Below are 27,814 nucleotides of genomic sequence, written 5' to 3'. Positions count from 1 at the left end.
ACCACTCAGTTCACACAGGTGTGATTTTTTTGGGTGCAAACAGACACGGGTAAAAAAAAAATTGGTACGAACAGACACGGGTACAAAGCCAGTTGTTGGAGTGGTTTACACCACTCAAAAACCCTTTCTTAAAATAAAGTCACCACCAACTAAAATAATAAAATAAAGAAACCTGGTATAGCCTCTGCTTCATGTGTGGTTCCCAAACTGTTCAGCTCAAGACGCAAAAGAGAAATTAGAAGTTTGCCTGGGACCCGAACCAGTGAAAATAGCAGATATAGGCCTACAAGTTGCACAACACTTCACGCCATGTGTTGCGAGCTTGTGGAACTGCTATTCACTGCTTCTTAAACTTAAACAAATACATATGTTAATTATTATATTTATCTTTATTTTATTTTTGAAATATGTTGGAAATGTGATGAAAACGTTGTCTAGGGCCTACTCCAGTACATCGCAGAGGCAAATATTGTTCTTTTACTACACTAAATTTGTTTTGAAAAATGTAGTTGTAGTTACTTACTTACAACATCAACCACTTCAGCTATTTTCAAAATACTTTTTGAATACATTTTACACTTGTCTTATACTTATACTTTCTCTAATAACAATCTAAAACATGAACCTTGGTTGAAAAAAACTAAAGAAGTTCCTTTAAGTAAAGAAATATAGTACTTTTTCCACCACTGTGTGTAAGTGCAGAATGTTGTGTGTTCCAGCCCCACCGTGGAGACTCATGCAGTTGTGTCGACTGAAGATCAGACAGCAGGTTGGAATCCAACGCCTCAGAGATATCGAGACCTTACCTCTTCCTGGAACTCTCATCAGGTTCCTCCAATACCAGCAGGAAGCTTCTGTGGATGAACCCCAGGAATCATGGGAGCATTGGCAGGACATGAACTCATGGAGCTAAGAATTGTGGGGAAAAACCAGCATTGACAACAAAGATCGTCCTGTTTCTCGCCATGGACTTTGAGATCTATGGAACAATGACGTCTAGCCACCTCTGGAGGTTCTGCGTCTCTGTACATTTAGATTTGGCTGACCGTTATCAACAGGTTGCAGTATAAGACATTCTTAATTGTGTAATGCAGGGGTAGGCAACCTTAGGCACGGATGCCAACATTGGCACAGCAGAGGGTGAGAGAGATGATTTTTCTTTTAAATTTAAATGTATATAAAAAAGGTTTACAGTTAAATTAAGTCCACTCACATCTGTATGCAAATTACATCCTGCACATAATTCTACATTCATTTAAACTCACATTCATTGAACACTGACTGGAGAGACAGTGGTAAAAATAATAATTGAGTCTAAAAATCATACATGCTGATGTGAAAGAAAATGTTTCTAAAGAAGAAGAGAAAAAATAAAGGTTGCTATGTGTGTATATGAACAATCAAAATCGGATGGAAATATATCATTTGGATGTGGTGTCATAATTAAACGTAATGTCGATATGGCACGGCGACTATCAAGAAAATAAAGACAAGGCAATTCATGTCGAAAAGGTTGCAGACCCCTAATGAATGTATTTGTGAAAAACATGATCATACTGTACATCCAGTCTCTTACCACTAGATGTCAGCAGTCTGCAGGAAATACCGTCGTCATCGTCAAATAACCCATGGATCCACTTGTTCACAAGCTATATCTGATCAGATTCTGGCTGATTAGATTGGGTCAAATCTTGAAAATGGGTTGTTCAAATTGGAGAGAAAAAAATTGAAACATTCTAAAATCAGATTAGATGACATAATCAGGGTGGATTTCAGGAACAAAATGCAATAAAACGTTCACGTTTGTCAAGTAAAACATCCACAATATATGTATTAATGATATGTGTTTGTGAAATTAAATGAAATGAAATCTATATTTACCCAGGGTATCTGGGCTAAGCTCAAGAACTTGTTTCCAGCCAGGCCCTGCTCATAGAACACATTTCATCGTAGTGGTTCAATGCCTTGTTCAAGGGCACTTCAGCGGTGGTAATTTTAACGTGTCGGACGGCTGATTCGAACTAGGAACCTTCCGGTATCAAGACCGCGCCGCTATCCGTTCGGCCACCGCTGCCACTATGAGCCTATTTGTATAGGCCTATTGGTTGTGGGTCAGATTTATCCATTTTATTTATTTGAAATTTCACTAGAGAATAAGCTGTAGAAAAAAAGCTTCACACACCTGGAGATAAGGCGTATGGATGGACAGGTGCGTAGGCCAGGGCACATTCAGTGGCAGCGGTGGCCGAACGGATAGCGGAGCGGTCTTGATACCGGAAGGTTGCCAGTTCGAATCAGCTGTCCGACACGTTAAAATTACCACCGCTGAAGTGCCCTTGAACAAGGCATTGAACCACAACGATGAAATGTGTTCTATGAGCAGGGCCTGGCTGGAAACAAGTTCTTGAGCTTAGCCCAGATACCCTGGGTAAATATAGTAATCATTTCATTTCATCAATAAGAAGAAGAACGATACGTCAGCAGAGCACACTGAGTATCTGCTCGTGAGAGAGAGTGTTACATTTATTCCAAGGCTATATGGATTTTGGAGCCATCACCCTTCAAGAAGTTCAAACCCTATAAGCACTATAAATCAGAACCTCTTGCCTGTTTGAGTGAATTTGGTGTGTGTGTGTGTGTGTGTGTGTGTGTGTGTGTGTGTGTGTGTGTAAATATATTCTATTTTTCCACTCAATGTCTTATATGTCATGAGAGCAGTACCTATTTACTTTTGTCTCTTATTGTTGACTTGTTGACTTCTTAGTGTACAACCAAGTGTCTTTACATAATTTTTTGTATAATGCTTTTAGAATACATCTAAATGATGTCAAAGTTCTCTGGGGTCCTTGTGCCTTTAAATGAGGTCAGCAAATTGATGATCAGCATTCATCACAAGCTGCACCTCTTTTCTAATCAGACTCTGTCTAGTGATTGGTTGATTTCTCTCAAATGTTTGTATATAAGTAACTCTGTCAAAATGCTATGTTATGGCTGAAGACGGTCAGTCGGGACAGAAACATTGCCGTCTGAATAAATGTAACACTCTGACTCTTGTACCGAGCATATATGTGCGGGCCTTCTTACTAGAGAATGAACCCCTTGAGTTGCAGCAACTTGTTTTCTCAAGGGGCAAAGTTGTATGTTGTCGAAAACAATCCAACAAGACAGAACAAAACAAATAAGGACATATACAAAGGCTCATCTTCCACCATCTCAAACCCCCTATACATTTATCCTTAGGTTCTTTGAATAAAAAAATATATATTTTGAAATACAAGAAGTAAGACAATTAATGCAAATAAACTATAGAACTATGGTGCCAATATAGGTTTGTCATTAAAAACATGTTGAGTATGCCTTACAAAATATGTTGAGGGGGTTGACTGTAAAAAAAGAAAAAGAAAATCAAAGACCAAACTAAAGATGAATGAGGATGTTTGTATAGTATTGCTTACTGTTTTCTGTCTCTTCATGAAGTGACGCCACAGTTATGTTACAGTAGCTTAACTTTTGATACAACTGGCCCCAGAAGAGAGAACCAGACAAGCATTCAGCAATGGGTTAGAAAACAAGACAAAAACAGCAATACAGTCTTCTGGTCCGTGGTGTATTGGGCTGGCTGCTCAGTTGCTCAGTGGGTAGAAAGGCTGTCTGGTAATCATCAGAAGATCATCGGTTCATCTCCTGTCTTGACCTTGGCCTGTTATGTGTCAAACTGCCTTTGACAGGCCTGGAAGTTCTGTTTTTGAGGGTGAAAACAAGGCCCAAATGCCAGGGCCACAATGTCATCAAATTCAAAAACAAAGTTTTTAAGACCACTTCATTATATTAAATATACAATATGAGTTGAAATTCTTTATTGGGAATGACCCCTTGAGATGAACCGTCTTGTTTTCACATACAGAATACATATAATACACATAATTAGAAAACAAAACAAAAGAACACAGGACAAACAAACATAAACAGGACAATTCATACATACAAAAAACACAACAATACACAAAGTGCATACATGAAACAATGCGTTATAGATCTGTTACTGTACGATAGATAGACCTATATGTGATGTATATTTGGATAGCTTATGCCTCTCAAAATATGTCACAATATCTTCTCTAGAGATCCTTTGTGTTGAAAAGACCCCTGGGGGTTTTATTGGGGGGTTACAGTAAAGCAAATGGTTGGCAACTGTTATCTGAGGACAGACGAAGGGTCGGTTTATAGGCAAGCTCTGTCCACACACACACACACACACACACGCACACGCACACACACACAAACAACCACGTGGGCCTCCTTAGATGGCACAGAAAAGGTTTTAACACTGTAAATATTTCGGCTGCCAATTGCCTTGTAATTTAATCACTATTCTGACACTATACATAATCTTAAATAATGAATAATGGTAAAATGGAAATAGTACAAATATCTGACATTAAAGGCCTGACATCGAAATAAAAAGAAAAGTATTCTGAAAGAATATATATTCAAAGATTTTCAGTTTTTCAAAAATAGCAGACCTACAAGCTTGTAGCGCGCCACTCAGTGGTGCGCTATGAGCTTGTAGATCTGCTATTTTTCAATAGCTAAAGTATAACATAATGCTTAGTTAAAAGTTAAAACACCAAGGGGTTCCCACCCAGAATGGGTTACATTGTCGCTTCAGCTCCATTGTTACAAGAGCAATTTTTGGATATGCAATAACCTACATGTTCATACTTTTATAAACTCTGCCAACCCAAGGCTATAAGTACATAATAAATTGACAATAACAATAAAAAGTAAAAAGGAAATAACATTAAGAAGCCTTTACGTTAAGTTAAGTTTAATCTATAATAACACATACTCTTCATATCTTGGCTATACTTATGACCAATGTATCTAATTATACGACAAAACATACAATCAACATAATGCCTTTTAATTTATGTTGAACTAACTAACGCCGACGCACAATTTGAAACCAAAGTGAAGGAATGATCATCAAAGGAATTCTTCTGTATTGCCGCTTTTCCTAGTTACCTCGAAAGTTCGCTCAGCCACGGATCGAATGAGGCTGAAATTCACCGCTGTTTGAAAGTTTCTCCAAGCAAACTCCATCACTCCCAGCTCAGACACAAATCATGAGCTGAGAACTTCATCTGCTGTCTGCCGTGTCGCAAACTTCTCTCCGTTCAGTGCTCTTCCAGTTTTTAGTCAAGTCTTTGTACACGGTAGGGACTATAGTGTCCCACATAATTTACGACAAAAGCATGAACAGGAACTCTCAAAGTGAGAGGACAATGAAGTTAAGGACAACTTTAGTTTTTTTCAACCAAGGTTCATGTTTTAGGTTGTTATTAGCGAAAGTAAAAGATGAGTGTTCATTTTTTTTCATTTGCTGCTTTCTTTCGTTTTAGGGATTGTAGCTGTTTTTGACAGGGGGGCGGGGGCATTCGAGCATGGTGCTAAATATGTATTTCTTTACAACATTTTATAGCCATTTATTTTTTTATTATTTACTATAGTCCTACCAGATCCCAGGAAATTACATCTGGCCACAAAAGATCACTGAATGTGAAGGGGGTGACAAACTGACCTGTGAGCGTATGGCAGCCCCCTATAGTACCCCCCCTTCACATTCAGTAGATCCTGTGATAATTTGTAGCCAGATGTAATTTCCTGGGGTCTAGTAGGACTATAGTAAATAATAAAAAAATACATTGCTATAAAATTGTGTAAGAAAGTACATATTGAGCCCCATGTTCGAATGCCCCCGCCCCCTGTCAAAAATAGCTAAAATCGCTAAAGTCAGCTTATACTTTCTCTAATAACAACCTAAAACATGAACCTTGGTTGAAAAAAACTAAAGTTGTCCTAGTTGAAAAGATGTTATTGACCGAATATAATGGGGAATATGGTTCCAGTCAGAATTAAGGAGCTTTGAACCTAAAGGATCTTTTGGCGACAGATGTTGGAAGTTGGAACATCAAAGTGGACCTGTGAACAATGTCTCAGTTGATGTCTAGAGGTATAATGCACCATTTGTAATGTACTGTTTGAGGTACTGTGGATCATTCAAATAAATGCATTTAAAAATGAACTGTAACCAGTTCATCGTCTCACCGAGGGAGGTGGCAAGAGTGGCAAGAGTTTCAGACATCGTGCAATGATGAGTCATGTATGGACAGCCAAGAACAAATATGCATAAACGTTTGTATACAGTATATGGTATTAAATGGAAGGTTATTTTTAGGTTACGGACTTACGGTAGAGAACACCAGCACTATAGTTTACTTTCCTAACAATGTTATCAATGTGACCACATTTGAACACATTGTGTGCCCACACAACACTTTCAAAATAGTAACCCAGGGGGCCCACTTTTTACATTCATTTTTTTTGCTAAGACGTCCACAGACGTCTTGGGCACTACATAGCGGGATTCCCCAGGACGTCTGTGGACGTCTTGGGCTCACAACTGTTAAGAATCAAGCCAGAGGTAGGCTATTTGACGTGACAATGTGGTTGCCTCTGCGCCAGCGGTCGGCAACATGTTTACATGTTTAACTTTCTTGATAGTCAGTGTTCGATATCAACATTACATTGAATTATGACACCACATGAAAATGTAATAAATATTACATTTTCACAATAAAACCTTTAGAAATGTTTTCTTTCACATCAGGATGTATGATCATTAGACTAGCAATAACCCACCTAGTCAAGAGTTTGAATGAGTGTAGCATTATGTACAGGGTGTAAGTGGAATATTTACACATTAATATAGGCTAATATTAATATTTTAGTTAAAAAAAAACTCTCCCTGACACTAGACATTAGGCATAAGGTTGCCTATCCCTGCTCTAGGCAGCCAGTTGTATTGTGGCATACACATGAGTCATATGTCAAATTGACTGGCTTCATCTGGAATGGTGTGCTTGACTTTTTCTAATCGATATGTTTAATGTAGTTCAACATTTATTCTTGATATAAACAATCCCATAGACATCAATGTGAAAAGCTGACAGCTCTCATTCAAGTATTTTCCTCTCAGAAATAATCACAGCTACAGTTACCACACTTTATAGTTCGCACACTTACAGGTTCTGATTTTTTTTTTTTTTTTTAAGATATTTTTTTTGCGGCTTACGCCTTTTATTGGTTTTTGAAGGGACAGACAGTAGGCTGACAGGAAACGGGAGAGAGATGGGGGAAGACATGCAGTAAAGGCCGTGTCGGGCTCGGGAGTCGAACCCGCGGCACACTGCGACTGGATTACCAGTCGGGTGCCCAGACGGTTACGCCACCGCCTGGGCCTGATTTATTTATTTATTGATTTGTTTATTGAAAATTAATTCAAAAGGATACAAACACAAGAAAGCCGGCAGGCTTCTTTCCATTTGGGGAAAGAGCAGAACAGTAAAGGTGAAGAGAATTTTTATGGCGGGACAGACAGTAGGCTGACAGGAGAGAGATGGGCGGAAGACACGCAGTAAAGGCCGTCGGGATCGGGAGTCGAACCCGCGGCACACTGCCAGACTGGATTACCAGCCAAGGTGCCTGGACCACTGAGCCATGGCCCAGGCCCAAACATCGTTTTTTATAATAATTATTAGTAGGGGCCAAGCCCGAAGGCGAAGGGGAGAAGGCCCCTATTGTTTTTCTACTGTTTTTTGAGGGGCACCAGCCAGCCCCTCCTATTCCCAGCTTTGTGTTTGTACCATGGAAATTATTTGATTGGCTGAGCACGGAATGTGATGTATGATGATGTATGCTGATAAGAGTGCCCCTCACTTCACACAAGTGTGATTTATCTTCTTCCGCCACTTTTTGCAGTTCTGTGCTGTCACTTTCCACGAAATTCAGCAATACGGTAGAGGGTCATCTCCAGTCTCCAACCATGGATTGGCCCAGTCTTATCGCTGCTTGCAGCTATACAGTATTTATCATTGTTATATTTCTTTTTTTCCCCAGGCAACAATATTTTTTATTTAGTCTTTATCATGCCTCACCACACAGTTCTGTGTTGACACTTCTGTTGTAGCCCTAATGGCTCACCTGCCATTGACGAGCTTTCCACCAGGATGTAGCGCCTTCATGCTGAGCGCTCGCCGCCAACTCAGCGTATGAGTAGCAGCATGGCTTGAGTGCGAGAAGTCGTGCGGTAAGTACTGGGAACGCTGATGGTTGGTGTGGCGCTTAACCTCGGAAATCCACCTTCCCGGTTCTGCCGCATTGTAACGGGGATAGCCGCCCGCATTCTTGGCTGATACCGACAGTAAGCCTCTCCCGACCTACTTGCGCACTCCAAACTTGGTCCTCCAGCTTAACATGGAAATCGTTGTCCTTGTTGTCCCAAATGCTAATATGCTTCTTGGAGGAGCAGAGACCAGGGAGCGAGCAAGCTTGCAGCGTCAAACAGCGAGTGTACAACCAGTGTTCACTCCAGCCTGTTCTCATCTCAGATGAGATGGTATCTTTAAAAAAAAATGAAGCTATGCTGTGTTGGGGACTTCAAAGGGATGTTTCAGAGATGACAAAGCTTTGATATGCGTGCTCAATATCCTAACTGCAAACACAACATGCCTGCATGAAGTGCCTGAAGTGCATTCATATACTGTATATGGGCGAGGGTGGAAATTGGAAGTTCAATAGAGCAGACGCTCGGCCAAAACATTTCACCACGGTAGATTTGAACCCTTAGACTGCACAGTGGTGGACAGGTTCTTTACCCCTGTGAACCCTTAGACTGCACAGTGGTGGACAGGTTCTTTACCCCTGTGCCACACCCAAGCGCGCCCTTTTTGTCAGCATGTTTTACTAAACTCCTCCTCCTCGGGCCTCCCGACCTTTCCCTGTCCTCTGCCTTCTTCTGCCTCCTTGCGGAAGGCGCTGGTGATCTCATCGATGGTTCGTCCCTTGGTCTCTGGCACCTTGAGGAAGGTGTAGGCGAAGAACGCCACCAGCAGCACGGTGAAAATGAGAAACACGTACGGGCCCATCAGCTCCTCTACGAACGGGAAGCTCATGCTCACAATGAAGTTGGCGGTCCAGTTGAATAGACCGGCCACGGCCATGGCCGAGGGCCTTGGCCCCTGGGAGAAGATCTCCGCGGTGATGAAGAAGGGGATGGGCCCCGGCCCGATCTCGAAGAACGCCACAAAGGAGAACACGGCCACAACACCGACATACGACATCCACTTCAGCTTCTCCAGCAGATTCAGAGCAATGGTGATCATCACGGCGGAGCCGGCCATTCCCATCAGCCCCACCATCTGCAGGGGCCTGCGACCGACGCGCTCCACCAGAAACAGCGAGACGACGGTGAACGCCGCGTTGACCACGCCGACTCCGATGGTGGCGTAGACAGGCTGCTCCACCTTGGCGTTCTCAAACAATCGGGTGGAGTAGAAGATCACGCCGTTGATGCCCGACAGCTGCTGGGAGAGCTGCATGACGATGGCGATGCAGATGGGCTGGCGGTAGGCGGGCGAGCGGAACAGCTCCAGCACGCTCACGCTCTTCTCCCTCGCCATCTGCCTGTTCTCCTCCTCCATCTCCTCCATGTCGTCGATCACGTCCTCGGCGCCGCGCAGCCTCCTCAGCACGGCCCGCGCCTCGTCCTCCTGCCTCTTGTTGATGAGCAGGAAGCGGGGGCTCTCGTCGAAGAAGGGCTTCAGGGCGATCTGCAGCAGCGCAGGCACGGCGGTGAGGCCCAGCAGCAGCGGCCACAGGGCGGCGTTGCCCATGAGCGACTCGAGGCCCATCACCTGCGCGACCACGATGCCTATGACGATGGCGAGCTGGTGGAGACTGCCGAGGGCTCCCCGGATGGCGGTGGGAGCGATCTCGCCAATGTACATGGGCACGAAGCCGGTGGACAGGCCGCAGAAGAGCCCGGCTACGAACCGGCCACTGATGAGCATCTCCCAGGAGCCCGCCAGCTTGGAGCAGCCCATGAGAGCTGCGGAGGCAAAGACCAGGGCGTTGGCCATCAGCATCGAGTTCCTCCTTCCGAAACGGTTCACGAAGAGCCCCACCGAGAAGGAGCCTATCATGCCACCGACCACGAATATGGTCACGGTGACGGCCCAGAGGGCCTTGAGGGCGCCGTCAGGGATGGCTTCCTGGTAACGCCCGGACCAGACGCCACCGAGGAACGCCTCGATGACCTTCTGAGGGGCATTGAGCACGCCAAGGTTGTAGCCGTTTAGGAAAGACCCAATGATGGCTATCAGCACATTCAGCATTAGCTGGAACGTCAGTTGCTTCTTGAAATCCATGATCACTTTATCTGCTTCTTGGGGGAAGGCGACAACTAAAGGCTTCTCAACACTTTATATAGACTGCCCACTGGTCTGGTGTGACGTCGCACATAAAACAGACTGTTGCCAAGCAACAGTGTACTGCATATGTACTGCATATTTCCCATATTTGGACATGTGAATAACTCACAAATGTCTTCGTGTGATAGGACAAAGCTGGGTATTGCTTATCAGCAGATTCGTGAAGGCTGGCCAAACATTATTGACCCATATAATTAAAATAATTAAAATGGTGGCGCTATACATACCTTACTTCTGGTTTACAGTAGGTCAAACAACCATGCCACTGATCATTGGTCAATTGCCCAAATCTTACAAAAAATATATATTTTAAAACGCTGAACACGTTTCAGAGGTCACATATGGGAAGGGGATTTCCATTAAATGAATGAACCTGTAGAGAGTCCACCTGAGGGTGGGGAAGCAGAGCATCAGCCACCGTGGACAACGGCCTGCAGCTGGAGAACCCACCAACAAGCCACCATCGTGACTCCACTGGTGAGCCTCCTCCCAGCCTGTCCAAGCAGCCCCTGCAGCAGCATAAACCCAGAACCACCTCTGCCAACCTGGTCAGCAGCCCATGCCTCTGGTCTCCGGGAGTGAGGGGGAGGGTGGGGCTGGACATTGGGGAAGTGTGTGGGACAATGTTGTTTGAGGGGTTTTGTTATTTTAGGTATAGCAACCCTGTTTCAGAGTCTGTTGTTGTTTATGTTAGGAATGGTAACCCTGTGTCAGAGTCTGGTGTTAAGATTTTTTGTTTGCTTGGTATGGGGGGGGGGGGGGGGGGGGGGTAGGTTTCGGCTGGGGATTCTCCTCAGCCTCAGTTTAACGAGGGGGGTATGTGAGAGGGAGGATGACTGATTTAAGCAGTCACACCTGGCCTGAGTCAAACTAGAACTGGACTCAGAGCTGGGTGTGGCTGCGCACCTGTTGTGCATGGACTTGATCAAGGCACAACAGGATAAATCAGTCATCTCCACAAACACTCAGGGAAGAGGCTCTGTCCGGACAGTGGAGAACCATCTGCTCTCCTGTGTAAACTAATATTGTGATGCTTTCAAAGTGTTATTCCCTTGACTTGGAGGAATAAAGCTACAAACGTAAGAAAGCTGCCCTGGGTAGTGACTAGTCGGTCACACCTACTAATTAGGTAAATGGTGCATTTATATAGGCGCTTTTGTCCAAGGCGCTTTATGTAGATTGTGCATTACATTCACCCATTCACACACATTTATACACGATGGCGGAGGAAACCATGCAAGGCACCAACCTGCACATCGGGAGCAATCAGGGGGGTTCAGCGTCTTGCTCAAGGACACTTTGACACTAACTCTGGGAGCCCGGGATCGAACTGGGAACCTCACGTTCAGGGACATGCAGAGAGTGTTAGAGGGGCAGGGGCTGAAATCCCATAAGAGGGCACTTTTGGATATTTTCGGGGCGCAACCCAGCACTCTTTAGCTAGTGGAGATGCGGTGTACGACATTGGATTTCTAAACACATTTGTGTTCAAGTTCAGGAGACTTCGGGAAAAATGCAATTCTCCTGAATGCTGCCTTCCGGCATGACATGGAAAGGAGTGGCATTTGCATGTCTTTCACCATGTATTAATTAAACGCTACATTCGTGGTCACGTTCCCAGTGGCGTGCACAGATAGACACTAGGGGGTGCTAGAGCACCCCCTGTCCTTTTGGCAATGTGCCCTTTTGGAAAAAAAAGAAAAAAAAAAACTTTTTTTTTTCTTTTCTTTTTTTGATTTTTCAAAAATAGCAGACCTACAAGTTCATAGCGCGCCACTCGGTGGCGCGCTATGAGCTTGTAGATCTGCTATTTTTCAATAGCTAAAGCATAACATAATGCTAACACCAAAAGGGGTTCCCGCCCAAAATAGATTAAGGCAACCGGCCGGTTCCACGCGCTGCACAAGGTGCCCTTTTTTAACTTGAGCACCTGCCCCTCTAAATGTCTGTGCACGCCACTGTCCTGAACCACTGCCGCCCCAAAATGAGATGCAGTGGAGTAGAAGTAGCCTATACTGGAAGAATGGACATACTCAAACAATGTTAATCGTACCTCTTATTGTACTCAAGACAAGCCACTTTTATTTGTAAAGCATTTTTAAAAACAACAGAACGTAACCATTCAAAATAACATCATATACAATAGACATACAATACAGCATATTCGAAAGAAACAGACAATGAGTTAGTTGCGCTCAGACTGAGCTAAAAGAAGAAGAAGGTGATTTGTTTTAGGGTGGATTTAAAAATGTCAATGTGGGCTTTATGTGTAATGGGAGATTGCGTCCATGATTTGAGGCATTTAAGCCACTCCTGCAAACTTCATTGGATGCCAGTCTTAGCCAATCAGGATGGAATATGAAACATTTGACAGCTTCGTTTTGATGACTATAGAGATAATGTGATTTGAGGCATTTTTGTTCAGAGCAGACCACTCCTGCCTTTCTGTCAGAAAGCCAAGGAAGGAGGAAAGGGGGCGGTCCCCGGGGGATGCATGTGTTTGGACCGACGTACTAACAGTCCTACAGGCCTTAGTCCGACACCGTACCCCAAACCCTAACCTAACCTCACAGGGAAGCCACGGATGAGTTTTAACCGGCAACGCATGTCAGGAGCCATGGGTGAGTCTTAACCAGCCACGCATGTGTTCGGACTGTGGCATGTCGGACTGTACGTCGGACCAATGTATGCGCCCCGGCCCCTGGTCCCTATCTCTTTCTGACAGAGCCTTGACGATGGATTTCTACTTTTTGCCTGATCTTTGTCGTCAACGCTGGTTTTTCCCCCCACAATGCTTAGCTCCATGCGTTCATCATGTCCTCCCATGATTCCTGGGGTTCATCCACAGAAGCTTCCTGCTGGTATTGGAGGAACCTGATGAGAGTTCCAGGAAGAGGTAAGGTCTCGATATCTCTGAGGCGTTGGTTTCCAACCTGCTGTCTGATCTTCAGTCGACACAACTGCATGAGTCTCCACGGTGGTGCTGGAACACACAACATTCTGCACTTACACACTATAGAGCAGTGGTTCCAAAACAGTCGGTCGGGACCCGGCTTTGGCCCGCGGACAAATTTGTATGGGTCGTAAATATGTCCAATTTTCCGGTTTCTTCCATTTAAACAAATTTATAAATATATTATTTCAAAATATTTTAAAAAACGCTCGCGGCAGGAGTCTCTTCCTGGTTTTTAGACAGCTGGTGGATCAAAATGAAGCTCCACCGAAAACCGGAATCTCTTTGCAGACGCTGCAAATTGCCGTGTGGGTGGAGCTTCATTTCCATCCACCAGCTGTCTAAAAACCAGGAAGAGACTCCTGCCGCTCGCGGCATTTGGTATCTTCGTGAATCTACTGTCTCTGGATGCAGTCAAAGTCTGTCTAATACGGCTGGTTTTCTGTTACCTGCTTTCTCTTTGATGCCGTGCCAACCAGGATAGCTGTCCAGTTGTTCCTGAAGCCTGGAGCACAAAGTCACATGACCCACATAGTCCAATAGAACGTCAATAGTGGGCCCTGCCCACCGGCTGATGCTGTCCATCGAGATGATCTCACAGAACTGAAAATTCACAAACTACGTTAACTTGTTATATAGTGCCTTTTATTCGAAGGATAAGCCCCTTGACAGTCCTATATGCATCATCTCATTTTCGAGGGCGTTCTTAAATAGAACATAATATAGACTCAGTATAGAATAACACATTAATAGCCTCCAATACAGTACATGGCTTTTAAAGATTAAGAGATCATATGGCAGTCAAGTCTATGGGATTTTTAGGATTTGTTTAGACTAGAGCACGTATGACGTAAATGGTTTGCCAGCCAAGTCTATAGTGGTCCTAAATGTTTAGAAGTTCCATACCCATTTCCTGTTCTGGTTAATTTCCCCATAGCTTTGTTTGATTTGACTTGGCTATACTAGTTTGAACCGGAAATACACGGCGCCTTCACACGTGTTTCCAGTTCAAATCTGCAGCAGTCAATCAAACAAAGCTATGGGATAATGAACCGGAACAGAAAATAAATGGGTATGCACCTTCTAAAAACATTGGACTATAATTATGCACAGAGCCCATTAACTAGCTGGTAAGGAAACACACACCTGGTAGCAATGGTCGCGCGTGTCGTCGGACAGGACTCTCTCTAGGCGGGCGTTTCTGATTGGCGGATGAGGCCCGCTGCCGTAGTCACAGGCGAAACAGGACCGGGCGTCGCAGCCGTTGTCCAACAACAACTTGAGCACGTGGAGCTGCTTCAAGCTGAAGAGGATGGAGGCCGGGAAGCTGGTGCGATGGAAGGGGACGTAGGTGTTGACGTTGGCTCCGTGTTCCAACAGCAGTCTGACCGTCTGCACACAGCCCTGCCTCACGGCCACCAGCAGAGGGCAGAAGAGGTCCAGGTTGGGGTTGGCTCCCGCCTCCAGCAGCATGGTGATGGCTTCCATGTTGTTGTTGAAGACGGAGGAGTAGAGCGCCGTGCTGCGGCGGTCCTCGTACAGCTTGGACCTCTCCTCCGACAGCTGGGCGTTGGGGTCGAAGCCGGACGAGATCAGGAGCTCCAGAACGTCGTCGTGGTCGTATTCTGCCGCCAGGTGGAGAGGACTGATCCCGGTTCGATGGACCCTCGTTTTACCGGTGGCTGGGATCAGCATGGACACCATGCTGGAAAGTAATCACATTCATAATCAATAATAGTAATGACAAGAAAGGTGTCTGGGCCATGGTGGGTCGGTAGCACTGTCGCATCACAGCTATAGAATGGTCCCAGGGTTTGGTTCCCGCTGGGGACTTGTTCTCTCCTCCCAGACCCAGACCCTGGGTGGGGTTGGCGAAAGGGCCTTTGTTTGCATGTTCTCCCCGTGTCCTCCAAGGTAGGTACCCTCACAAAAACATGCAGTAATCCTGGTCTCTCTACTGCCCTTCACGGGGACTGGGTCACTGCCCATAAGTCAGACCTGCGTGGCCGGTTACAACTAACCCGTGCTGCAGGTTAAAATACACCTGGGGCTTCCTGTGAGGTTAGGGTTAGGTTAGGGTTTGCGATAGTGTTAGTAATGGTCTGAAGGAGGGGAAAGGAACTGGTTGGAACGTGTTCTTTCCTAACGGGGAACCCCCCCCCCCCCCCCCCGTGAGGTGATAAGGAGCAGACTGCTGCACTCCTCATGCATGGAAGGAAGTATGAGCTCAGTTCGGGGCTCTCCCCAGGTTGGCAGAGGGAGAGTGGATTATAGGCAATATTGGTATCGGGTGCAAAAATGTGTTACAAAATTAGTTGAGAAAAAAAAACAAAAAACAACGGCGGTTGTGCGGAGAGTTTGTACGACAGATGGTGAAACTGTTTGTGTTTGCGGTGCTCACGATTATATGGGCAGAAGTGAAAACGGTTTTGGATGTACCCTCTATAGCTTTGGATCAACACTGTCATTTGTGTATCGTTTGTTGTGTAGAGTAAAACACACATACAGTAAAACCTCATCCTACTATAAATGCGCCACGTCTCTGCGTGCGTGCGTGCGTGCGTGCGTGCGTGCGTACATGTGTGTACGGTTGTAATGCACGTAACTCGAGAACCGTTTGACCCACCGACTTCACATTCGACACACGCGTTCCACACCCCCACAGGGAGTGCAGTGCCAGGTATCGAGTCGGTCGGACCCGCGGTTCTCCAGAACCACCACAAAAGGCTCTGGTCAGGCTCTGCCAGTGGTCCTAATGAGGCCAACTCCTTTCACCTGTGGTGTCTTTGGGGACAGTAGTGAGTGGGGGCAGTGTACAGAGTACTGTACGTACATGTCACTTCCTTTCTGGGCGGCGATGTGAAGTGGCAGCAGGCCTCTCTTGCCTGGTACGTCAGCGTCTGCGTCGTGGGACAGAAGAAGCTCCACAACGTCCCCACGGTCGTTCTTTGCCGCTTCATAAAGGGCCGTCGATCCATCGGTCGCTCTGCTGTTTATGTCTGCACCTGGATCATTTCAATGTATAACATTTCATCCACACAGGCACATGGATAATGACGCTTTATACATTCCCGGCACAGAATATACAGTTTACCTCACGTAATGCTGTGAGTTAAAACATCGTCTATAGCTGCCCTTGCCGGCGATTTCAAGCATTTAATAACCTTTGAAGACCTATTAAGAATATTTGTCTCACACTGTGTCAGTGTCAGACACCGATGAAGGCTGGATAGCCGAGAAACGTCTGTCTCTCAAGTTATGTAAAAAATAAAAGATAATATAAATGTACTCCTGCCACTGTGTGCGATCCTTTGTTTTGTATGTGCCTGGTCTGACATTCAGTACCTACTGTAGAATAAAAGGTTCAGTGCAATGGATATAAAACCAGAGGTCCTGCTAGGATAGAAGACTAGCAACAATGTTGATCATGGTGTATAGGATAGAAAGCCAGCAGTCCTAGGGGTGTCACCTCTACCCAGTGGTGTAAAGTAACTAAGTACTTTTACTTAAGTACTGTACTTACGTACAATTTTGAGGTATTTGTACTTTACTTGAGTATTTCCAATTTCCAGTACTTTTACTTCTACTCCACTACATCTCAGAGCCAAAATTTGTACTTTTACTCCTCTACAATTATTTGAAAACTTTAGTTACTAGTTTTTTATTTATTTTTTTAAGAAAACATACATTAACCACTTCAACCCTATACATTTCAGCCATTTGAAAATAGCATTTTCAATAGATTTTGTATACATTTTGAACTTGGGACATTCTGCAATATGAATACTTTTAGTACTTTAAGTACATTTTGATGCCCATACTTTTGTACTTTTACTCAAGTACATTTTCAATTCCGTACTTTTACTTGTAACGAAGTAGTTCTAAATTGCAGTATTGGTACTTTTACTTAAGTAAAACAATTGAGTACTTTTTCCACTGGTCACCTCTACCTACCTACCTACCTACCTACCTACCGTGTTTGAGGAGGACTTGTGTGGCTTCACACTTCCCGCCCTCGGCAGCAGTGCACAGAGGAGTCATGCCGTAGATGGTGACGGCGTTGACTTTGGCTCCGGCTTTGACCAACATCTGGCAGACCTCCACGTCATTCTGCATGGCGGCTTCGTGCAGCGCCGTCCATCCCTGGACAGTAGGGGTGTTGACGGCTGCACCGTGGTTCAACAGCGTGGCCACCAGCTCCGCATTGCTCCTCTCACATGCTGGGGAGAACAGCATCAGAGTCAGCTTTGTTGTGCTTTATTTATCACAGTTTTGTAAGTAAGAAAATTTAAATCGTTTTGTGTGCATAGTTCCCATTGTGTCATTTTGTCCAATAAAAAAAACTGTAGGAGAAAGCTTTCGCACACCTAGAAATCAGGCGTATGCACAGGTGCGTAGGCCAGTGGACATCAATGAAAGCAATAGAATACACCCGCACACTGTGTATTTGCTCGGTACATGAGTATTTTCTTATTTGTGCCTGAGGAAGGTTTGATTGATTGATTGATTGAAGAATTTATTAACAGTTTGCAGAATTACAGTACATTTCAAGCACAAACTCAATACAAAGGCTGTTAACTGTGAGTGGACGACCCAATTAAGCATTACACCTGTCTCCAATAGGGTCCACCATGTTCAAATCATCAAAAACATTTAGAGACGTACAAATAGACGTACAAATAGACACTTCTATATAGACAGAACAGGAATTCATCATAAAGGAGGGACCAAAATGTTGCTTCATTAAATAAGAAAATACTCATGTACCGAGCGTACACAGTGTGCGGGTGTATTCTATTGCCAAAAGAAAGGGAAGAAAATGTTACCACAAAAATGTAAAGAGTATTCTTCTGTGTGGGTCTTTGGATATTTACAAGCTTTTCGCTACAAATTGTACAACTGAAATGTCTCTTAGATTTTCCCACAAAGGTGAACACATACAAAATAGGCTTTGAGCAGTGTGCTTAACTGTAGTCCCGCCACGCTTCCAAAAGGTGTCATACCCGTTCCCTGTCCTGGTTCCTTTTTCCCATTGCGTTGCGAGAAATGAACTGTAGAAAACTATACGAGGTGAATTAAGGAGGATTCATTAGTGGCTTTCAACCTTGGTCCTCAAGTACCATAGAGTATATAAAAGGATAGAGACTGAACTGGCGCGAAGCTTCGCCCCCCCCCCCCCCCCCCCCCCCCCAGCTATTCATGTCAGTGGAAGTTGCTCAGTGGCGTTTTGAAGCACCCGCGGAAGACTGCCGGAAGTACCGTCTCAGAACGTCTACTTCCGCATTTGACCACCAAATTTTGGTGGTCAAATGAGGAAGTGCAACCGAGCGCTCAATGTTAAAGCCCAGCTGCACGGGGTTTCCCGGTCATGAATACACGGGTCCGCCTGTAGTCCCTCCTCCTACCACTAGGGCCCAGAGCTTCGACGTTGAATAGCCTCACTGGCCCCTTGTCAAGTACCCCTGGTCCTGCGGCTTCCTGGTTCATCTTATAACCCCATGCAGCCAGGTCTAACTAGTAGTCCCTTAGTAGTCAGTCTAAATAGAATGACAAGAAACAGCAATACTATGAGTCCTGCTATAGTACACAAAACCAGCAGTAGTCGGAAGCGCTAAGGAATCGCGTTGGGAACCACTTGAACTACACAGACATAACACTGACAATTCCCGCATCCTCAATGACATGTTCTACCTTTATAGAGCGGAGTCTCTCGATTTGCATTCACAAGGTCAGGATTCGCTCCACTCTCCAGCAGCAGACGGACACAGCTTGCATGCTCCTTATCGACCGCTATCATCAACGCTGTCTGTTCCTTCTCTGTTTTCTTGTTCAACATGCCATGCTGGGCTGGAAGAAACAAGACACACTAAACTGAACGGAGAGAAGATCCAATAATCCCCAGAACAACGTGTTCTTTAGCAGGACAATAAGAAAACAAGTGTTTGTACGGTGTTACCTGTCAGCAGCACTCTGAGGCAGGCCTCCTGGCCATAGGCGGCTGCCTGGTGGATTGGCAGCCAGCCAGGCTTACTGGACACCAGGTTGCATCCTGGGACGTTAACTAGCTTCCTGACTTTGTTAGCGTCACCAGTCCTTATCGCTTCAAGTAGAGGATCCTCCTGCCTAGAAAACAATACACAACTAGAAATGTGCACTCCTTGCAGTGCATACCTCCACCATTCACCCCCCACCCACCCCTTTTCCCCCTCACTGTATATATTGTTTTCCCCTTTTTACCTCCTATGATGATTTCCTGTTTTTGGCTATATAGAAGTGTATATTCGTACTTGTAAACAAGTGTAATGCTTTATGGTATCATCCACTTAACAGTTTTTGTATCGAGTTGTACTTGAAATGTTCTGTAATACACTGACACCACGGCGCGTAATCAGCACCTCAAACTGTGACTCCGCCCACCCCCGGGGGAAGTTGTGATTTGCGCTCGTTCACTGCAATGCAATTTGCGGCATTTTCAAAACAATATTGAGCAGAGTAGCGATTATCAAACGTATTTGCAATGCCATACGTTGAAACATCTGTTGCCCGTGGACAAGGCACGCTACCTCCGCAAGTTAGATAGCATCGGCATAGATGTTTGTCCGTATGTGATTAAGGATTGGACCAAGTTGCATTGGCAGCCATAGAAAATTCTTACCCCAGGCTAAAACCGGATGTGACGTTTTTTGGGCGTTCCTGTCTAGCGTGGTGTCAGTGTATTCTGTCAAACTGTCAATAAATACTTCAATCAATCAAAACCAGGCAGGGTTGCTTAACCAAGGCTGTGTAAGTAATGGGTTGGAAAAAGTGAGAAAAACGGAAGGTCGTCGGTTAACGGGACTCGAACCCGCGAGTACACGCTGTCAGGATTACCAGCATAGGTGCCTGCATGGACCACTGGGCCAGAAATGTATACAGAATCACAGAATCGACACACTCAAGAGCACACGTACACATGGTACGTGTGCTCTTGAGTGTCTAGATTCTGTTCTTACCTTAAACAAAACGCAGCTAAGAAAACATTGGTGAATGTCAGAATCTTAATGAAAACTGTGTAAGTGGGTCTTAAGAAGACATTTCTTCCTAAGAATGGATGGTGATGAATGAGGCCCAATGTCCTCCATCACTGCTGCTAAAAACAAAACCATTTCTGTCGGCCACATGGCGTCTGACGTTGTCATTTAGTGCCCTAAACAAATATTAAAGTCCATAGACTCGCTGGCAAACGATTTATGATTATGTCATAAATCACACCTGTGTGAAGTGATGGGCGCTCTTATCATCATACATCTTCATGATGTAAAACAAAAACAGCAATTACACTAGTTGTCATGAAATGAGACACAAATACATATTGACGTAAATTATCCATTCATTGTCAATGGCATTTAATGTTTGTGTTAGGACAAGAATCGACACTTATAGCTGAATATAATAATAAATAATATATAATAATAGGAGGGGCTACAAACATTGTAATATCCTCAAAGTCCATAGACTTGACGTGATCTTCAAAAGCCATGCATTGCCCCTCAACAAGTATAATACAACAAAAATGTATGCAAAAAAATGTAAACAAACAAACAAACACTATATAGTCACTGTGCAGTACAAAAGCATTATATTACACAGACCTGGGTAGGCCGCCTGTATGGCAGAGAGACGCGCTCCGCAGAGCGGCCCTATAGTTATTCATGCCATTGATTTTGTTTCTGTGTTATTACAGGTGTGTATTCATGCCATTGATTTGTTCTTTGTTACAGGTGTGTGTATTCATGCCATTGATTTGTCCTGTGTTATTACAGGTGTGTATTCATGTCATTGATTTGTCCTGTGTTATTACAGGTGTGTATTCATGTCATTGATTTGTTCTGTGTTACAGGTGTGTATTCATGCCATTGATTTGTTCTGTGTTATTACAGGTGTGTATTCATGCCATTGATTTGTTCTGTGTTACAGGTGTGTGTATTCATGCCATTGATTTGTCCTGTGTTACAGGTGTGTGTATTCATGCCATTGATTTGTCCTGTGTTATTACAGGTGTGTGTATTCATGCCATTGATTTGTCCTGTGTTATTACAGGTGTGTATTCATGCCATTGATTTGTTCTGTGTTATTACAGGTGTGTATTCATGCCATTGATTTGTTCTGTGTTACAGGTGTGTGTATTCATGCCATTGATTTGTTCTGTGTTACAGGTGTGTGTATTCATGCCATTGATTTGTCTTGTGTTACAGGTGTGTCTGTTTCAACTCACTCCTCGGTTTCTGGTTCGACGCGTATAATGTTTCCAACAGCGTTGCGATACGCCACCATTCGCTTTCCGTAACCTGTTGTGAAGTGACTCACCCAGCCCCTGTCACATGAACAAGGAGTTAGCCAGCATGCATGTAAGTCTGTTCCCAAGTTAGTTCCCACACTTTTTAGCTCGAGGCCAAAAGAGAAATTAGACGTTTGCCCGGTGTGATTAAAAATCACACCCGTATGAAGTGAGGGGCGCTCTTATCATTAGGTGATGTAATGATGATGTAAAACAAACGGTGTCAAAACAAACATTACATTCTCTTTATTGTTAATGGGATTTAATGTTTGTGTTAGGGACAAAACACATTTCTCTTCATTGTTAATGGCGTTTTTAAAACAAACATTGAACTAAAAACAACCATTAAACCTGTTTATAGGAGGGGCTAGCTCCCCTCAAAATAGCAGATCTACAAGATGATAATGCGGCACGTTGTGAGCTAAATTGGCTAAATTATGGAATTTCTTTGATTTCTTCATGAAATTACTAAAACAATCATTGAATTTTGTTTTTAATTCATGAAAATGTTTGCTATTTTGGGAATGTTTATTGAAAATGTTTTGAAGAAATAATAATAACAAATTTAAAATAAATAGAGGAAAGAAAGGAATAAAGGGACCCATAAAAAATAGGGGTGGGACGATATGGGTTCCTAACGATACAATATATATCGCGATATTAGGCCCTCGATAACGATAATATCACGATATTCGATATATTGCGATATTTGCGATATATCGATATATTGTATGAAATTTCATCAAACATATATCACGATATCTGCAACTACAAAATACTTGGAACTGAAAAAATGCAGCATTTTGTATTCCCACAAAGCTGTTTGGAGACTTTGGACAAATCACCATCCAGTAATTCAGTACTTCTGGTTGCTGTGGAATCTGAGTGGGATTTGCTTTATTTTAGCTGTCATTTCCTCCTTTTCTAAACATGTTGTTCATCACTTCATTATGAACAACATTTCAGATGGGAGCAGGAGGGGTTCCCCCCTCCTGCTCCCATCTGGGAACTCTCAGGCAGACTTGATGCTCCGGCCACAAAACGGCCTGGCCAATCAGCGGCAGCTAGAGGCGGGATCAAGGCATACACAGTGCTGCCTTGATCCCGCCTCTAGCTGCCGCTGATTGGCACTTCACCCATTTTCTTCATATAATTGGTCCTCACTAATTAAAGTCTCATTGGTACATATTGTTTGTCTACTCGGCCTGTGTCTCAGAGGAGGGCTGTGGACAGTTCAGAAACTTAGTTGCCAACAGTAAGATTGTTGATGGAGAATCCAAGCTTATGCTAGCCTGGCTCCAGCCCTGAATCGCTAGCCACGCCCATTAAGAAAATATGTTCTGAATAATGAAGTGAAACGAGTGTCAGGCTAAGCTTATGCCCTTCGTGCTTTCTAATAGGCCTATCTCACAGCCCGCTTTCCACGCCCACTTCCGGTAAATAGTGGTGTCTTTAACATTAGCATTTACACGTTTTTTTCTCTGGAGAATCTAAGTACATTTTCTAATGTAAAAATGTGACAGACCAATATTATTATGAAGCAAACAAGATGGTAAATCAGCTCGAACAGATAGAACAAACCTTACCTTGAGAAAACAAAAGTTGTAGACTTCTTAAATTACCTCTGTTAACATGTAGTGTCTATGGAGTGACGTCACGCTATCACCACTAACCCCGAAAGGGGGCGTATTAAGGGGGGCGGGGAAATTCTGTGAGATAGGCTTATTCTATTACTGGAAAGGTAGCATGGTATAATAGAGGCCATTGCTATTGTGTCAATTAAAAGATATAAATACAAATAAAACATTGAAATCTCGTTTGAAATGACCAAACCTGCCTATACCTGATGTCACTGGTAGGCAGGTTTCCTCCGAGACAGAGTGAAGAGACAAAAACGGTACCATATGTTATAATGAGCATTCGATATGTTGAAACTGGGTGGTCCTTGGTCTGAGACAAACAAAACATAATAACATAAAACAGGCAATGCAACAATAAATACAACACTATATATATATAAACAACTATAATGCTTTCTATAATGATCACTATAATGATTCTAAGCAGTTCAACTACAGCTAGTACGTTACCACTTAAAGGTATATTCAGTGATTTGACTTAATTCAAATATCACTTATTTTTTCTTTTTTTCTGGATAATCCTCCCTACTATAGAGTGTGCTGACCATATAAGGAGTTCTTCCCTGTCCCCAGTGAGCCCCTGGGGTAAAACAAACCCTAGTTTCAGTTTTGGTGGCGGGTGGCAAAGCCTTCATCCAATCAGGATGAGAGGGGCCTTCCTCCAATCATGATCGAGTGGGGGCGGGCCTTGGTGCACATGCTGTTGGCCTGTTGCACTTCCCCCCACTGTAGAGCGTGCATGTGCACATTTTGTTACCGGGGCGGACTGGGTGGTTTTCCAAATCACCCAAATCACTGAATGCTCCTTTAAATGGTAAATGGTGCATTTATATAGCGCCTTTATCCACGGCACTTTACATAGATTGTGCATTACATTCACCCATTCACACACACATTCATACACCGATGTCGGCGGAAACCATGCAAGGCACCAACCAGCACATCAGGAGCTAGGGGTTCAGTGTCTTGCTCAAGGACACTTTGGCACTAACTCTGGGGGAGCCCGGGTTCGAACTGGCAACCTTGCGGTTACCATCCGGCCACTCTACCCCTGAGCCGCCGCCCTCAGACTTGAACCTTTGCATTGTTTGTACAGCCTCTTCATATTGACTGATGCCTGGAAAGTAATTATTAATGATCTGACAGACACCTACCCGTCTGGAGGCTTCAAAGCTGGAGGATTGGGAGAACTGTAGTGAGCGGTGACGCTGTGATTCTGGGCGCCGGGTTGAGCGCTGCTGGTGCTCTGGAGGTATTGGGCGCTGCGCCAAGAGACTTCTGCATTGGATGCACATGGAGTCTGTCTGGTATCCGTGGATGGAGTCTTATTGTGGTCGTCACTGAGGCTGCGTTCGATGGCTATCTGGATCAGCTCCTCGTCGGACAGGTTGGTGTAGACAGAATAGTCCTCAAACCCCAACGATGGACCGGAGGCTCCTGGCGCAGAAAGGCCGGCTGTCTCCATGACGATGCTGATAAGGGAGATTAAGAATCAGCTTTACAGGTCAAAACGTGGGTGTAATTTGTTTTTGGGCGTAGTTCCCATCGTGTCATTTTCTTCCAAGAAAAACTAAGAAGGGGAAGAAGAGAGGGGGGAGATCAAGGCAGGAATAGAAGGTTTTCCTCTGTGTGGGTCTTAGGTATTTACAAGCTTTTGTTACAAACAGTAGGACTGAAGGGTCTCTTGGCGTTTTCCACCAAGAATACAAGTAGGCACCCTGTGTGGGTTCACATATTGACAATTAAGCCTTTGCTACAAGACCAGGGCCGCGGGAAGATGTTTACACTAGCAGGTGCTGAACGTTCAGTAGGGGGTGCGCGTTCAGTAGGGGGTGCACGAGGTGCGTGCACGCGCATTTTCGCGCAATTTCACGCAGAAAAGTGGCTTTTACTTTCCCTCTCCACACGCATGAGAAAACTGACACAGGCAATTAACCAGGATAAGGTGCTGATACTGTGATACAGCATATTTATTAAGCCTAGTAACAGAAATCTGTTTTAATTAAAATTATTATTGCTCCAGCCCCCCCACCACCCCTACTTCCCTCAGCCATGTACAAGACTCTAAAAGTACAACTAAAAGGTTGTTTTTTTCCTACAAGGTCCAAAAACAATATTTACACAGTACATAAGACATAAAGGTGCATGAGCATAACAGCCACTGGGTACTAATATCAATAGTTACTGCAATGTAGAAGTATACTCTGTTACAAAGTAAAAGTCTGGAATTCAAAATGGACTTGAGTAAAAGTATACAAAAGTATTGGTATTAATATGTATACTTAAAAGTGCCAAAAGTAGAAAGTATTCATAATGCAGAATGTTCCGTTTCACAAGTTTTCAAATGCGTAGAAAATCTTTTGAAAATGTCTGTGTGTGTGTGTGTGTGTGTGTGTGTACTATGGCGACACAGTCTTCTTTGTGTCTCCATAGGGAAGCACTGCTTCAAAGTCTCAACATACTGCAGTCACATTTTCTACCAATATAATTAAAACATCTCCATTATGTAACTAAAAAGTAAAATGTTATACATCGTTGGTTAATAATGCATACATGTTTCATCGTTTCTTCAACATTTAACACTACATTTGACATACATTGTAACTTGTGGGTTGTTGGTAATGAATACGATATTGGAAATATTGGAAGGGACACTTGGGTTTTAGAAAGATCTCGAAAAAGACCTTTGACTTGTTTTATTTTTTTATGACACAAAATATTTTAAATGTTGGACTACCTAGAAGGTGCTTAAACAGATTTTCAAGCTATATTAACATTTTTTGCTGGGGACCCCCTGGAACCCCCCCCCCCCCATGGACCCCTGGCGTGGCAGTCCCCGGATCCCACAGTGGGAACCAGTGCTGTGCGGAAATGAAAAAAAAAAAACGGACTATACCACATTATTAATTTTGAGTAACCATACTAACCACATATTAACATTAAGCAACCGTAGCATTTATCCACACACAGTATATTCAATTCATGTTATCATAAATTCTTACCTGTGTATACTGATCCTCTTCTCTGTCAAGACTTGCAGACTGTCTCTGTTTATGCGTCTTTATTCTTAGACAAGTCACATGACTTCACACTCGGGGCACATGAGCTATGTTTGGTCCTCCGTCCCCGACTCCTCCCCACATGTCTGAAAGCAGCGGGGCTGACAGGCTGTGTGCCCCTTCAGGTCGGCCTTATGCCCTTCAGTGATATGTATGGCCCAAAGCCACAGTGGCCTTGGGACCCTTTATTTACCCGCGCTGACCCATATCCCATTCTGGGCGGGAACCTCCTTTTGGTGTTGGCATTATGTTATGCTTTAGCTATTGAAAAATAGCAGATCTACAAGCTCATAGCGCGCCACCGAGTGGCGCGCTACGAGCTTGTAGGTCTGCTATTTTCATAGCTTTTTCAGAAAACTGTCAGGATGTAGAAGACATTTTTTAGAATCTGATCTCAGGTCAAAATGGGATATACTGCATATGGGTTCACAATGAACTCAATATATCCCAACAAAAAGGAAGGGGGGGGGGTCACAGTAACCCACTGTATAGGGCATGTATACTGTAGTGTATGTATGCCCACACAAGGATATCGCTACGTTGACTTAACGTTGTATAACACTTTAGGACCGGAGACCAGATTCTAAATGTCTTCTTAAACCTTGACAGTTTTCTGAAAAACGTATCGGTATGCGGTGCTCAACTTGTTCAAGTCAAGGACCCCCAGAATCATCTGTATTTGGCCACGGACCTCTATCTGAAAATATGTGGTTCCAGCCAGGGACGCCCCCACAGAAGCAAATATTTGAGTTTAAAACATTGGCTGTATGAAAGAATATAATATATAATTCAAAGATTTGCACACATTTTCAAGATTTTTGAAAGAATTGCAGATCTACAAGCTCGTGAAGTTTAAAATAATGGTTTAAAGTGGATAAAGGCTAAGCTGACACAGACGCGTTACAGGTCTTAATATAATCCAGCCATCTCACACACTGAGGGCAGCGATGGATGCTGCCTTGTGGTCCCCGGGCCGGTTAGGCACGATCATGTGTGTTTGAAATGATTGGCATTGAAGTCTGTAACTACTACAGAGAAAAGGGGGGTCAAATCCAGGAATTTTACTTGCATTGCATTTGCAACAAAGCATTTCTATACTGTGGTATTTTAAGTGTCCCAAGAAATCGGACACCGTCACCATCCACTGTCACCCCCTGGGCGGGGGGGGGGGGGGGGCATGGAGGTGAACAGCCTCCTTTGGCACTGTCGAGGTGTTATGGAAGTCCAGGTTTGCTTTGACAGCTGCAGTAATCTGTATTGAGTCCAGTGTCTAGTATCTTCGTCTTGACAATACAGCAGATTATTTACTGGGTTCACATCAGGCCAGTTGGCTGGTCACTCAGTCAAGCACAACAAGCAATAGCATGGTCAGGTCAGTACACCAGTTACTAGTAGTTGTGGCACTGTGCGTATAGGTGCCAAGTCCAGCTGGAAAAGGAAATCAGCATCTCCATAAAACTTGTCAACATACGTTAGCACAATACTCCATGGCGTGGCAACAAACATCATGCTAC

At 44.1% G+C, this 27,814-nt stretch overlaps 3 protein-coding genes across 4 annotated transcripts in view; 1 reads left to right on the top strand and 2 right to left on the bottom strand.

Annotated features, from left to right (window-relative positions):
* LOC306941107 (ankyrin repeat and SOCS box protein 2-like) overlaps nt 1–913 on the top strand; it is a gene marked incomplete at its 3' end in the record, with an annotated part of 38,540 nt that extends 37,627 nt beyond the window's left edge. The window contains exon 16 of the mRNA XM_079526422.1: nt 720–913. Coding sequence (XP_079382548.1) covers nt 720–913 — 194 coding nt within the window. The remainder of the gene's footprint in view (nt 1–719) is intronic.
* A 7,879-nt stretch (nt 914–8,792) lies between these two features.
* LOC306941106 (solute carrier family 2, facilitated glucose transporter member 1-like) lies at nt 8,793–10,268 on the bottom strand (the record flags this gene model as incomplete). The annotated part of the gene is made up of 1 exon (XM_079526421.1): nt 8,793–10,268. The coding sequence occupies one exon, from the start codon at nt 10,266–10,268 to the stop codon at nt 8,793–8,795; it is 1,476 nt and encodes a 491-aa protein (XP_079382547.1).
* A 2,657-nt stretch (nt 10,269–12,925) lies between these two features.
* On the bottom strand, nt 12,926–24,706 carry LOC306941254 (ankyrin repeat and SOCS box protein 2-like; the record flags this gene model as incomplete). Of its 2 annotated transcripts, none has more annotated exons than XM_079526596.1 (9): nt 12,926–13,314; nt 13,734–13,887; nt 14,431–14,989; nt 16,118–16,289; nt 17,259–17,504; nt 18,976–19,126; nt 19,233–19,407; nt 21,539–21,637; nt 24,396–24,706. In XM_079526596.1, 9 exons carry the CDS (start codon nt 24,704–24,706, stop codon nt 13,127–13,129), a joined length of 2,055 nt encoding a protein of 684 aa, XP_079382722.1. In that variant the 3' UTR covers nt 12,926–13,126. The 2 variants fall into 2 exon arrangements, with proteins under 2 accessions (XP_079382722.1, XP_079382723.1); XM_079526597.1 differs by having other exon boundaries at nt 18,976–19,131; nt 19,241–19,407.
* Nucleotides 24,707–27,814: the final 3,108 nt, after the last annotated feature.

The sequence above is a fragment of the Electrona antarctica genome, assembly GCF_951216825.1.
Source record: "Electrona antarctica genome assembly, chromosome: 17".
NCBI lineage: Eukaryota > Metazoa > Chordata > Actinopteri > Myctophiformes > Myctophidae > Electrona > Electrona antarctica.
Note: the sequence above shows the minus strand (reverse complement) of the source record. Positions and strands in the feature narration are given on the sequence as shown.